The sequence below is a fragment of the Vombatus ursinus genome, unplaced genomic scaffold (assembly GCF_900497805.2).
Source record: "Vombatus ursinus unplaced genomic scaffold, bare-nosed wombat genome assembly UNPS02014890.1, whole genome shotgun sequence".
Lineage (NCBI taxonomy): Eukaryota > Metazoa > Chordata > Mammalia > Diprotodontia > Vombatidae > Vombatus > Vombatus ursinus.
The window spans coordinates 714,898-729,716 of NW_020954668.1; the positions used below are offsets into that span (position 1 = coordinate 714,898).

At 36.4% G+C, this 14,819-nt stretch overlaps 1 protein-coding gene across 7 annotated transcripts in view; it reads right to left on the reverse strand.

The window, feature by feature from the left end:
• MTA1 (metastasis associated 1) overlaps nt 1-14,819 on the reverse strand; it is a 219,929-nt gene that overhangs the window by 60,243 nt on the left and 144,867 nt on the right. For all 7 annotated transcript variants that reach the window (XM_027842825.1, XM_027842824.1, XM_027842823.1 and 4 more), the window contains one exon: nt 5,977-6,076. In XM_027842825.1, coding sequence (XP_027698626.1) covers nt 5,977-6,076 — 100 coding nt within the window. The remainder of the gene's footprint in view (nt 1-5,976; nt 6,077-14,819) is intronic.

Here is a 14,819-nt window from a genome sequence, read left to right on the forward strand (position 1 = left end):
CAGAGAACAAAAGAAAACCTACAAGGAAGCAAAGAAAAAATGGACAGCTTTCAACATAATGTACAGTATTTAACATAGAGGCTTTCTTGAAATGAAAAGCTATTGCTAGATATTCTGAAGTCTTTCCTATGTTCTGCTGTGCCCATGACATTTTTTCTTTTCTTAACCTAAATACATTAATATTTGTCTAAAACAAAAGATTAAAAAAGAATATACATAATAAATAAATGCTTTATCTGGCAATCTAAAAAAAAAAGCATGAACATTAAAATTCAGGAAATCATAAATCAAGACTTTCCAGACCTATTAGAACCAGAGGCCAAAATAAAGACAGAAAGTCTGCAAGGTTCATCTCCTGAAAGGAACCTCAAATGGAAAAGTCCCAGGAATATTACAGTCAAACCCCAGAGCTTTTGCAACAAAGAAAAAAAAATAGTGGAAGCATCCAGAAATAAGGAGTTCAAGTGCCAAGGAACTACAGTCAGATCACACAAAACACAAGTTTCTACTAAAAATAAGAGATCTTCAAATATTCCAAAAGACCAAGGACATAGAAGCTTACAACCAAGAATAACTTACCTTGCAAATTTTAGTATAATATTACAGGGAGGGAAATGGACCTTTAATAGACTAGGAAGTTATCAAGTAGTTCAGATAACAAGAAGGAAATTATTATGAACTTTGAAATACAAATACAGGAATCAAGAGAAATCTTCAAAGGTAAAATTCTTCAAGTAATTGGAAAGCACTATCTATGAAAGTCTAATGATGGAGAAGAAAATTGTCCCTTCAGAAACTGTCCTCAAAGAGTACTCAGGAAGTTGAGTAAGGAAAATTGAGGTCTTGGAGGATGAATTAGTCCTAAGTGTGTCAAGAATGGAGAAAGAAAAGATGACAAATGGAATTAACTAGTATAGAAAGAAGGAATAAAGGAGTAGAATTTTTTATATCTCAAAAGTGGGAATATGATAAGAGCATACAAATATGGAGGAAAGGGTGAGGTATATCAATGATAATCTGGAGAAAACAAGGAAAGGTAGAATTCACACACATACAGAGACGTAACCACAGAGAGATATAAAAATGTATCAAACTCATTCCCAAGACGAACAAAAAGAGAAGAAACAATGCGTTTAGCAAAAAGGGCTAAAAAAAATTTTCAGTCCAAGCAACGCATTTAGTGAATTCTCAAGCACAAAACCATCAAGAAGTCTGTCATATGGAATACTGTAGAAGCCATAGCCATTAAGGCTGTACATCTTAACATATCATCATATCAAAGCTAGCATCTTAAATTCTGATATACTGCCTAAACTGTCAAATTAAATACCGTTTGAGTTGCATTAGCTGAAGGCAATGAGAAACTTATCCTGTGAGGCATAATAAGTTCAGATATCCCCATCTTACTTCAGGACTGTGGGTACTCCCTGCAAACCTCTTCCAAAACCCATGTAAAAAGCCATTTCTCCATCAAGACCCACGAACCACTCAGAGGATAAGAAAGTACTTTAAAAAATAGTAACATACCAAACAATTTGAGAATGGGAAGGGAGGGCTTAAGAAGGAGAATAATACTGGGGAGAAAGGAGCTACAATCAAAACAAGCTCCCTGATTATGGAGGGCAGGGGAGGACAGGAAAGGGAAGCGAAATCTGGAAAAGAAGCAGATGTCTATCAATTTGTTGTTTAATTGTTTTGCAGTCAATTTTGGAATTTTTTTTGACACAGATACTAGATTTGCCATTTCCTTCTTCAGCTCAGTTTATAGATAAGGAAACTAAGGCAAACAGGGTTAAGTGACTTGCCCGGAGTCACACTGCTAGTAAGTGTCTGCAGCCACATTTGAACTCAGGAAGAGGAGTCCTCCTAACTCCAGGCCCAACACTCTATCCACTCTGCCATCTAACTGCCTCTGTCCATCAATCAGGGAATGGAAAAAATTAGGAAAGAATTTCAGATAATCTCAGGTTATCATGAACTAATACAGAGTGAGTTGGAGAACCAGAACAATTTATTCAAAGATAACAACACTACGTAAAAATACAACACTGAAAGATTTAAGAACCTTGATCAATGTAATGGACAAACTTGTCTCCAAGCTACCTATTATCAAACATGTCATTTACTTTCTTGAAAGAGAAGTGACAGATAACAGTTAAAGACATACATTTGTGTGCTTGGCCACCACATGGATTTGTTTTGCTGACTATTATCATTTGTTAATAAGTTTGTTTTCCTTTATCTCAGTTTTTAATATGTGGAGGCATGGGGGGGAGGGGTGTGACAGTACGGGAAAGGTTAGGAACAAAGGGCCATTTAAACTTTTTAAAAAATATACACAAAGGAACAGAAGGCAATACAGATAAGCAAGGCAGTTTTGAAAGTAACATGGAATTATGTGCCTATTTTGAAAACAAGCAATTTAAAATGAAAATTCATATTTCATATTGCAATCTTATTTGTGTTTTGCTGCATATATGCAAATGCTTTTTTGATCTCTTAAGTTCATAATTTTAAAAAACTTTTAAACGTTTTTTAAAAATATAGATTTCAGGGCAAAAGGGCACAAACTGGAGATGAAATATCATACACAAAAGAATAACAAGTAGGGCAATTTGGTTGAAATATAGAAAGTAGAGGACAGTACAATGAACCTGGAAAGAGAAAGTACCAGATTGTGAAAAGCCAAGCAGAAGAGTTTTTATTTTATAGACACTAAAGGACTAAAGGTCCTTGAAAAAGGAACTGGTATCACAGAAATATACATCATAAATAATAATGGGGGGAGGGGGGCGCGCCAGAGCCAAGATGGCAAAGTAAAAACAGGTATTTGTCTGAGCTCTCTCAAAATCTCCTCCAAACACCCTTAAAATAATACCTCAAAACAAACTGGAGCAGCAGAACCAACAACAGGATGGAGTGAAACAATTTTCCAGCCGAAGACAACTTAGGAGGTCAGCAGGAAAAGTCTGTCTCACTGGGGCAAGAATGGCGTACAGTGCAGTGCAGGCTACCCCTGAAAGCCAGCAGTGAAGCCCCAAGCTCCAGGGCAAGCCAGTAGCAAAGCCCAGAAAAGCCAGCAGCAGGCCTTGGAAGCAACTGAATTAGCAACAATGGCTTCTAGAGCTTTCAGCCCATAGATGGTAAAGGGGTTGGACAACTGGTCAAAAGAAAATTACAGGGAACCCTTTGCTGGCACTGGGGGCAGGACTCGGTTGCATGGCCCATATTCAGTTTTGGTCCTCAGTCATAGGGCGAGGAGGCACAAAAAAAATACTCAAGCCCAAAAAAAGAGGAACAAAAATCCACTGAAGAGAAGAATTCCTTAAAAAGCAGAATTGATTTACTGGAAAGGGAGGTACAAAAGCTCACTGAATAAAATAATTCCTTAAAAATTAGAACTGAGCAAGTGGAAGTTAATGACTCCATGAGAAATCAAGCAACAATAGAAAAAAAATCAAAATTAGAAAAAACAGAAGACAATGTGAAATATCTCCTTGGAGAAACAACTGACCTGGAAAACAGAATTAAAATAATTCCCCAATTAATAAACAGTCAAAGGATATGAACAGGCAGTTTTCAGATAAAATAATTAAAGTTATTTATAGTCATATAAAAATGCTCTAAATCACTACTGATTAGAGAAATGCAAATTAAAACAACTCTGAGGTGTCACCTCACACCTATCAAATGGGCTAATAAGAGAAGAAAGGGAAATCACAAATGTTAAAGAGGCTATGGGAAAACTACGACACTAATGCACTGTTGGTGGAGTTGTGAACCGATCAAGATCTCAAGAACAATGTTCACATCCAGAAATAGAATTGATAATCCCTGAACTCACATGGAAGCATACTATTTTTCACTTCCGTTATTTTTTCGTGGGATTTTTTTTGTCACAGCATGACTAAAATAAAAATTATGTTTGCATGACTACACATATGTAACCTCTATCAAATTGCTGACCATCTCAGGGAAGGGGAAAGTGAGAGGAGGGAGAAAATTTGGAAGTTAAAAAAAAATTTTTTTTAAATGAGTGTTAGTCTTTACATGTTGAGAAAAATGTTATTTTTTTATTTAAGAAATAAAAAAATACAATGTTTATTTATGTCAAAAATATATTGTGTCCTATAAGAAACTGAAATACTAACAGTGTTCAAAAAACCAAAGGTCACCAACTACATGCATAAAGACCCCATGTTATTCAGCAAAAGCTGCTGGGAAAAGTGAAAAATAGACTAGTAGAAATTAGGCTAATTCCAACATCTCAAATCATATTATGCAATAAATTCTAAATGTATAAATAACCTAGATATAAAAAGTCACATCATAAAAAATTTAGAAAGAAAGAAGCTCTTTTACAATGACAGATAAGTAAGGAGGTATTTATCAAACAAAGGCTAAAGAGGATGACAGGAGATAAACACATAATTTTAATTACGTAACACTGAAAAGCTTTTACACAAATAAAATAAAAAAATTAATTAGAGAACTGTTAACTAAGAAAAAAATCTTTTTAACAAATTTCTCTGATAAAGGACTGATTTCTAAGATACAAGGGGGATTGATACAAACAGGTAACAGCCATTTATCAAAACAGCAAGTTTCCAAAAGAAGGGTAAGTGATCAACAATTACATGGAAAAAACACTTCACATTACAGATAAAATGAGAAACACTGATTAAAACAATCCTTAGATTTCAATTCATTCCCATCAGACTGGAAAAGATGAAAGAAAGGGAAAATGAAAATTGCTGGAAAAAACTGCTGGTCTGTGAGAAGACAGGATGTTAAAGCACTGGTGATGGAACTGTGAAGGTGTCCAAGCTCATCATAGTGGTGCACATCTGTAATCCCTGAAATGAGGGAGGCTAAGGAAGGTGAATTGCTTGAGCCTAAGAGTTTTAAGCTGCAGTATGGTTAAAACTGAGTAATGTCTGCATTATGTCCAGCACTACTATGGCGAGCCCCCAGCCAGCCTAAAAGAGAATTGAAAGAACTCAAGCTGAAAACAGAATAAGTCAAAGCTGTAATGCCAATGAGCACTGGGATTGAGCCAATGAGTAAACTTCTAATCGGGATGAGATACGGAGACCAAAAAAACAAAGAAATAGTCAAGCCATTGTGAAAAATAATCTGAAACTATATGAAGAAAGTCACTGAATTATGAACATTTAATCTAGCAATACCTCTACTTCACATACAACACCTGAAAAAGAACAAAAACGGAAAGGATCTACATTTACACAAAAATATTTATAGCAACACTTCTTGTTGTAGCAATGATAAAGGTAAGAACTAGACTTGTGAAATTACTGGTAGAGGGAACTCTCAGGTAAGGAAACTATCTTTACTAATATAAATCCGTAACTGTTATGCGATTTACAGGTTTACACTGATGCTTGGGACACTGAGAGATTAAATTAATTCCCAGAATCTCGTAGTCAGTAAATATCAGAGGTGATAGTTGAATTCAGGTCTTTCTTACTTTGAATCTAGCTGTCTATCCACTACACCAGGGGTTCTTACTTTTTTGTTATTGTTCACGCTCCCCATTCCACCTCTTTCGGCAGTCTAGTAAAGCCTACGCACTCCTAAAAATACACACCTATTATTTTGAAATACAGTTACCAAATTACTAAAAAAAAAAGTTCATAGACCCAGGTTAAGAATCCCAGTACTATGCTATAAAAAACTAAAAAACAAATAACTTACTCTGAACAAGCTGATTCCTTGAGAAGGGGATCTCTTTGTGTACTTGCTCCCAGCCCTACTAAGAATTTTCCAGTATCCCTTGGGCAAGAGAGGACGACACAGAAGTACAAATGTTTTAGTAGTGACTTCTTATTTGGCAGGTGAAGGATTGAGCAAGAGGTAACAAAAAGGAATCTGTCCATCTGCAAGCTGTTAGGTGCTAAAAGTCTACTTGAATCTATCGCTGCCATCTGGTAAAACCCAGATTTCATCCTCACTTACCAGTGTAATATCTCTGGAGGCTGCTGCAGCACTCATATGTAAGCTTGGCTGTCTGACTGAACTACTGCAGTCTAGGGCACGGGCAAAAGTACCAACAGATCTGAAAGAGATGAAAAAAAAAAAACATGAATTTTCTGTGAAAGGTAAGAGTAGGCCAAGAAGACACCGCACAATTTCCAATAACCATGCCCAGACTGAGCCCATGCCTGATACCTTTTCTAATGGCCACTAATGCCACCAACCCTGAATTCATGTTTCTACTACCTATTTGTATGCTTTTAAAAAGTACCTTTTGTTCTCTGGGCTTCATTTTCCTCAGCTATAAATTAAGGGGTAAGGCTTGATCATGTGTCATGGACCCCATGGTAAAGCTTGTAATGTTCTCCCCTTGTAAGAATACTGACAATTATATTATATTAAAGTCCCAACAACTAAACTTCATTCTCTTGTTCTAAGAGAGCTGATATATCCCCCAAAGTGTCTATAACAATTGGGTAGGAAAGGCCTATGGTATAACAAAAAAACACTGGACAAGAAAATAGAATCCCTGACTGCCAGCCCACCCACTGACAAGTTGTGTGATCTGGTCTGACTTGTTTCAATCAACAGGATCTCACATTCCTGATGCAAAAAGCTATAAACTTTTAAAGTCCCTTTCTACTTTACCATAAGCTCTAATCCCTACCATTCTCTTTGTGCTGCCTTCCTTACCAGGTTGTCATAGAGAAAAGGTTTTATAAAATATATATAAACTATTATATGATAATGATGAACCAAGATGAAAATAAAGACAAGTAGGCTCAATTACCCACCCTTTGGGAACTCAAGGGATGAAACACTGAGTGTCTCTCAATCTGTGTAACATATACTATTAAAAGACTTCATGCAGAAATATCTAATGGCAAAATAAAAAATTAAATTTAAAAAATGTCCTCTGGGGCTCAGGACTGCTGTTCCCAGAGTCAAGAAAATATACTGCTTCTACAAATTTCAAGTGCCATGGAGATATATGCAAAATATATATATATATATTGGGTGCATGAATACACAAAAGTGTAAGAATTGTTCTGACAGAATCAGTTGTATGGTATCAATGTGAACTTTCCCTTATAGCAGAAAAGATGAAAAAGTTTAAGGGGCATTATGTTCTAGTTTGCTAGATAGGGGGTTAAGGCTTCTTTCAGTCAAAATTAAGTAACAGTCCTATAGGAAAGAAAAAGATATCAACATAGACAAGACAGCTTCAACACATAATAACACATGATAAGAATACTAGAGACTTACAAAGCAAAATGATATCTATAATAACTATGAGTAAGTTGATTGTCATCAAATCAGGGCAGGTTTACAAGGAATCAAAGGATCATGAATTTAGAGCTGAAAGATATTTACCAACTCCCTAATTTTACAGGTAAGGAAACTTAAGCCTAGAAAGGTGAAAGGACTTGCCCAGATTCACAGATGTGTCAGAATTTGGATGTAAAACCAGGTCTTTAAGACTTCAAAACTACAGCTTTTTTCCAATGCAGAGGTCAGGACAATTGATTCCTTATGCATAGGACTTTAATAAAAGATGGAAAAGAACGCAATAGATAAAGAGTAGGGACAGAGAGAGAGAGCCAAGATGGTGGAGTAGAAGGAAGAAGTACAGCCCAACTCTATACCAAACTTCTCCAAAAAGAACTACAAAATCCACTAGAACAAATCCTTCATGGAAAATCCTAGAGTCATTTCTATTTTTTTTTTTTTGCCCAGGTCAGCAAAAGGGGTCAACCAGAGAGGTTTACAGGGATAGGGTCAGGCACAGAATATTTCAGGGAAGGGTTATGCACCAGAACAAAGAAAAGCCTAAGACTCACACTAAAGCACCTCAATATCATGCAGGGTGCAAGAAAAGGTGACAATTAGGAGCTCTGCTGCTGGTTACTCAGTTTTGAGTCCTAGATCCAAGGTGAACTGGAGACTCAATACCACACGATGGCAGTCAGGGTGTCGTTTATCTTCCATTTTCGAAGAGGACCAATGACATCACAGATGATGTCTTGACTTTGCTGTGAATTAGATTTAAGTGATGCAGAGTTGCACAAAGTAGTCAGCCTCAACTCTCTCTTCCTGAGTCATCAAAGTCCAGACAAAAGTCAAGACAACTAGCAATGGCCCAGGATGCAGTGTATAACCTTAGCATCTTTGATGTCTGACAAAGCTCTAATCATTTAAGACCTGATTCAGCTGCCTTCATGGATATTGGAACAAATTGTTCTCATCTGACCACTCCTCTGGAAAAAATCTTTTACAAGCTTAGGGTAACCATCCCCCTAACTCATGAACGGTTTTGAGGCCTGTCAGTTACCCTCAACCTGGTTTAGACTGTTTGTTGACACTGTTCACCACAGAGTGGTCACTTCGAATGCTACAGCTTCTTGGAGCCACAAGTTAGAGCTGGGTGAATCGGGTGGACACCAAAGGTCAATGAGCACCTTTCCACAGAGAAAGGAAAGGCTGCAGGCCCAAAGGCAGTACACTATGAAAAGATAAAAGTTCAGATGCAAATAGTATGTAGCTCAGACCCAAGGAGGAGAGTGGTATCTCATTTCTATCTCCTAGTCTGAAATACGCAGAAGAATAACCAAGGCAAGGATACCAGGGAGACCCTACAGTTTGATTACTCTGAACCAGGAGATCTTCCCAGCTGGCTGAAAGTAGTTGCAGTCAAGCAGCAGTCAATTAATGCTCAGATCACCCCCAAACCCAGCTCAAGAACTTGTAGAGCTCAGACCAGAGGGGGCAGAAATTAGACTTTGCCCTGGATCAGACCACTTGGGAATACTGGAAGCTTGCAGACCCTCAGCCTGAGCTAGCTCTGCAATCTGGGAATAACATAACTTTCAATAGCCCCAAGAAAGAAACAGGACCAGCCTAGACTTTTCCTTCAGAAGTGTGTAGAGTCCAGTCTGGGTATCAAGTCCAAAGGCAGGAGGCAGGGTGATGACTAAACCAACCAAAAAAGAATCCTACCATAAAAAGAAATTATATTGACAATGATGTTCAAGACACAAAGAAGAAGAGAATGACCCCAAAACAACTACAAAGTTGCAGAAAAAAAATACATCTTAGGTACAGATTCAAGATAAAGGAAAATGGATTAGAAACCAGAAACCAAAAATATGGTTTTCACAATATACCTGAAACTTCTGTTTCAAGTATATATAGAGTTAAGATATACAGAGTTAAAGCAGAATACATTATGCTTTAGCCAAAGTTAAAAAAAAAAAAAAGCATGGCTAGCAATCATGATGCTGAACAAAAAGTAAAACCAAAAAAAGTCCCAATTAAAAGAGAAACTATATTTTCCTAAAATGTTTTATACCAATACTAAACATATATACAACAAATGGAATAGCAATAAATTTTTAAAAGAAAAGTAAAATGAGTTATAGGAAAACAAAAACAATAAAATAACAATAGTGGAGGATGTCAGACTTGGACAAACTGAACCAAAAACTAAACAAAAAGAAGTTAGGGATATGAAGAGAATCTTAGAAAAATACCGTCCCTCTGAATAATACTGAATGACAATAGAAAGGAGACCAAAATTTAGTAAAAATTACATTTTAAAAAGGGCCTTTGAAGAAAAGATTAAAAATGAATTGGAAAGTAAACACTTTAATCAAGGAAAAATTATTGGCACTATCAATAATTACATTAAAAATGATGACACAACAGCGAAATGTGCGGGACACAGTCAAAACAGTATTAAAGAAAGATTTCATATCTCTAAAACACTTTTATTAGTAAAAGATCTTCTAAAAAAATTGGGCATGCAATTAAAAAAAAACTGGAAACCAACAAATAAAACACTTCAATGAAAAACCAAAATAAGAAATTTTTAAAATCAAAGAAGATATTAACAAAACTGAAAGTTAAAAATAAAAATTGAATTAATGAGTTTATGAACTTAATTATGAGCTTAAAAAAAGATTCAACAACAACAAACAAAACAATAACATAGGCATGTCACTGATCAGTCATTTTTCAGTCATATCTGGTTCTTCCCGACCCCATTGGGAGTTTTCTTGACAAAGATATTGGAGTGGTTTACCATTTCCTTTTCCAGCTCACTTTACAGATGAGGAAAACTGAGGCAAATGGGTTAAGTGATTTGCCCTGGGTAAATGACTTGCCCAGATGGTGTGTCTGAGGTCAGATCTGAACTCAGGAGGATAAGTCTTCCTAACTCCAGGCCCAGTGCTCTATCCAATGCACCACACAGCTGCCCAGATAAGCCATTATCAAATTTGATTTTTTAAAAATAAAGAAAACCAAGTAAAATTTTTATTAAATTATTAAAATTTAAATTTAGTAAAAATTATTTAAAAATAAAGAAAATCAAGTATGAAAAAGGTGAATTCACAACCAAGTAAAAAGATTAAAAAAAAAAAAGCAACTCTGAGGTACCACCTCACACCTATCAGATTGGCGAAAATGAAAAATGCTGGAGAAGATATGGAAAAATTAGAACACTGATTCATTGTTGGTAAAATTGTGATTTTTTTCCCCCTCATTTGACAACTTCTTATCTGATATGCATTAATGTTGTCTGTACCGAAACTTTTCAAGTTCAAGTGATCAGTTATCTATTTTATCTTTTGAAACTGTCTCTGTCTCTTGTTTGGTTAAGAAAATATCTACCCATTTCTGTGAGAAGTATATGATGTTTCCATTTTTATTTTCTTACAGTATGATATTACGGTCACATACCCAATCAGAACATACTGTGGAGTACATATGGTATAAGGCGTTGGTGTAAGCCTAATTTCCAACAGAATGCTTTCCAGGTATCCCAGAATTTTTAAAAAAATCAAATAGGAAGTTTTCCCCTAGGTAACTTAATTTTCCACTTTATCAAACACACTAGGATATTGACTTCTAGTGTTTCTGAATCTCCCTTGTATAATTAGTTCCATTACAATATCAGATAGTTTTGATGACTGCTGCTTTACAATATAGTTTGAGGTCTGAAGTACTATTTCCTCTTCCATCTTTATTTTCATTGTTTCCTTTGACAATCTAGAGCTTTGTTTTTCCAAATGAATTTTATTATTTTATCAAGCTCTTTAAAGTATTCCCTTGGTAATTTAATTGGTATAGCATTAAAGGTATAAATTAGTTTTGGCAGTATTGTCATTTTTATTATACTGGTATGGCATCGTCCTAAGTACCAAAATTCTCCAGTTATTTCGTTGTTCTTTATTTTTTTGTTTTTGGCAGTTGGGGTTAAGTGACTTGCCCAGGGTCACACAGCTAGTGAGTGTAAAATGTTTGATCTGAGGCCAGATTTAAACTCAGGTCCTCCTGACTTCAGGACTGGTGCTCTATCCACTGCGACACCTAGCTGCCCCTTGTTCTTTATTTTTTTAAGGAACATTCTGTAATTGAATCCATACAAGTCTTTTGTGTGCTTTGGGAGATTCATACCTAGAGGTTTTATGCACTTTGTAGTTATATGGAATGGGATTTCCCTTTCTACTGCGTCTTCTTATATTCCGTTATTATTATATAGAACTGCTATTTAATTTTGAGGATTTTGTAGTTTGCAACTTTACTGAAGCTACTGTCTCAATGAGAATCTTTATTGATTCCCCAGGGTTTTCCAAGTACATTAGCTTATCATCAGCAAACACAGATAGTTTTATGTCCTCTTTACCTTTATTACTTTAATTCACTTTTTTCTTGTCTTATTGCTATTGTTTTTATTTCCAGAACTATATCAAATTAAAGTGAGGAGACTGGGCATCCTTACTTCACTCCTGTATTGACTGGAAAATGTTCTAGTGTGTTCCCATTGCACATGAAGTTTGCTTTTGATTTTAGAGAAATGCTTCCTATGATATTTTTAAAAATCCTTCTGTGTCTATATTTTGTATGATTTTTTAGCATAAAAGTGTTGTACTTTCAAAGGCTTTTTCTCCATCAATTGAGATGATCTTGTGGTTTTAGATGTTTTATTTTTAACACGATTGTGTTGATTATTTTCTTTCCTTGCATTCCTGGCATAATTTCCACTTGGTCATGCTTTCTTGGATAAACCACTATAATCTGTTTGAAAGAATATTAAAAAAATTTATTCAATGTTCATTAATGATACTGGCCCCTAGTTTTCTTTCTACTGTTTCATTTGTCCCTATACATACATGATTTTACTAAACATATTTCCACTTTAGTCATGTTGTGAAAGTAGAATCAGAACAAAAGGGAAAAGCCACGAGAAAGGAGAAAAGAGAGTAAAATGTGTTTCGATCTGCATTCAGACTCCATAGTTCTTTCTCTGGATGGAGATAGCATTTTCTATCATGAGTCTATTGGAATTGTCTTAGATCATTGTATTACTGAGAAGAGCTAAGTCTATCAAAGTTGGTCATTGCACAATGTTCCTGCTGCGTACAATGTTCTCCTGCTTCTGCTTACTTCCCTCAGTATCAATTCATGTAAGTCTTTACAGGTTTTTCCTTAATTTACCTTTTTTAAGGTATCCCTGTTCCCACTGGCTCTTTTCCCTCACCACTGATCCCATTCTTCTCATTTGTTACCCCCCCTTTCCTTTTTATTAGCTCCTCTTTCCTGCTTTACCTAGTCATATAGCTCTTCCCCCTCTTTCTTCCTCAGTCAAACTGACTCCTCCTTCCTCTCACCAATTAAGTTAATCCTTTTCAATAGTTCAATATTTTGCACCCCTTTCCAAAAAGGATTTCTACACTCTCATTATCCAATTTCCTTTTCTTTCTCTTCATTATGAACTCTCTTTCTCTTATTTAAGACCCCTAAAATAATCTGGTCTCTCTCTTTTGTTTGTATTCTTCATACAATCAAAGTATCCATGCTAGGCTCTTCCCTATATAAGCACTTTCTGCCACTGCCTTGTAGGGCTTACCACATGGAATTTCCTTTTCCACTGTGCCTCATTCTCAGAAGAATGTCAGTTATTGCCAGTGTTAGAGAGGACACTGCCCCATTGTGGGGTCTCGTCCTTATCACCTCTCTTGCTGATCTTTTTCCCCCCTACATTTGCCTCTCCTCTTTGTGTTCATATTTTCTCACTCCTGATGCCAGTTGCACCCAGGGGTTTTAACTCCCACCCTGCCAAGAAAAGTACATTTACAGGCAACAAATCCCCCAGACCTTATCACACTGTAAGGATCTCAACCTTTACCTATAGGGGCATTCATCAGTGGAACCTCTTCCCACCTCCGAAGTAAGGCCTCCTTCCTTGCCGTGCCCTCTTTCAATCTTTCCCTCTCCTCCTCACCCTACTGACTTGTAGACTCTTCTCTTTCTGGGACCACAGAGGCCACCTTCTTCTCATTGGTAGTCCTTGATTTGACCCCAGAATATAACTGATTCTTCTCTATTTCAGTTCTCCCCTTCCAACCTTTCATGTACCCTGCTCTTCCCATGCTGTAATGTAGTCCCACAAAAGCAGCATTCACCTATAGGCAAAGTGTCACCAGGTTCCATGAATGATAATCCCTGTCCCCCTCTTCACTGTTACCTCTACCTTTACAACTTTCTCCGTGTGTATCTTTAGAAAAAAGTCTCTTACTGGTCTTTTGGCTGTCATGTTGCTGCTGTTGCTGTCTGCATTTATTCATTCCTCCTTCATTTCTGTTGTTTGGAATATTCAAAAAGAAAATCTCTTCAGTTCTGGTTTTCTTTCTAAAAATGTTCAAAATCTTCATTATTCTTAAGTGTTCATCTTTTGTCCTGTTACGGTTATGCTAAGATTTGCAGGAAAAGTCACCCTGGGGTATATCTTGAGCTCCAGTGTTCTTTGGAACACATTTTTACATTCCCTGGTTCTTTTTCTGGTAGGTGTAGAATAGTCTTGTGTTAGTCAAATGTCCTTTGTTTTGTATTAAGTATTTCTCCTAATGGTTGGTAGAATTTCTCAAATAAAATTGTTATATTTAACCACTATGTGTCTTGGAGTTTGCAACCTTGGGTGGGTTGTTTGCTTTTAATGGCAGTCATCTGTGAATTTTTTTCAATTGGGATTCCATTTTCTATGTATAGAAGGTCTAGGCAGTTCTCTTTTATTATTTCCTTCAATATGATATTAAGGTTTTTTTGTCCCATCAAGTTCTTCTTAGAAACACATGATCCTTAGGTTGTCTCTATGCATCTTGTCTTTGAGATCTATGTTTTACTTGCAAAGTAAGCATATTTTCTATTAATGTTATTGTCCTCTGCTTCTCTTCTTCTAGGTCGTTCTTCACCTCCTTGTATCTGAATTCCTTATCTACTGTTTTCTCTTTCGTTTCTTTGGTGAAGCTTGCTGGAGCAAATTCAAATTTTTCTACAATTCTCATTTGTCTTTTAAACCCCTCAAGAACAATGTGTTTTGCTTCTATGTTCTCAAATTCCACACGGTCCTCCGTCTCATCAAGTGTTGAATCATTTTCCTTTATTTTGTAGTATTCATAGATTCCTAAACTCATTTACCACATCTGGAGGCCATAATTCTTTCTGTTGCTACAGTATTTCCTTCTTTTTTTGGTGAGGCAATTGGGGATAAGTGACTTGCCCAGGGTCACACAGCTAGTGAAATGTCTGAGGATGGATTTGAACTCAGGTCCTCCTGACTCCAGGGTTGGTGCTCTATCCACTGTACCACCTAGCTGATTCTGCTATTGTACTTCTTATCAATTTATCTATGTTCACAAGGCCTTTGAGAATTCTTCTTCCTGAAATCTTTGGTACTTTCAGGGGCAGAGCCAAGATGGCGGAGTGAAAGGAGTGACCTGCCTGAGCTCTCCCCGAAACACCTCCAAATACCTGTAAAAAAAGGG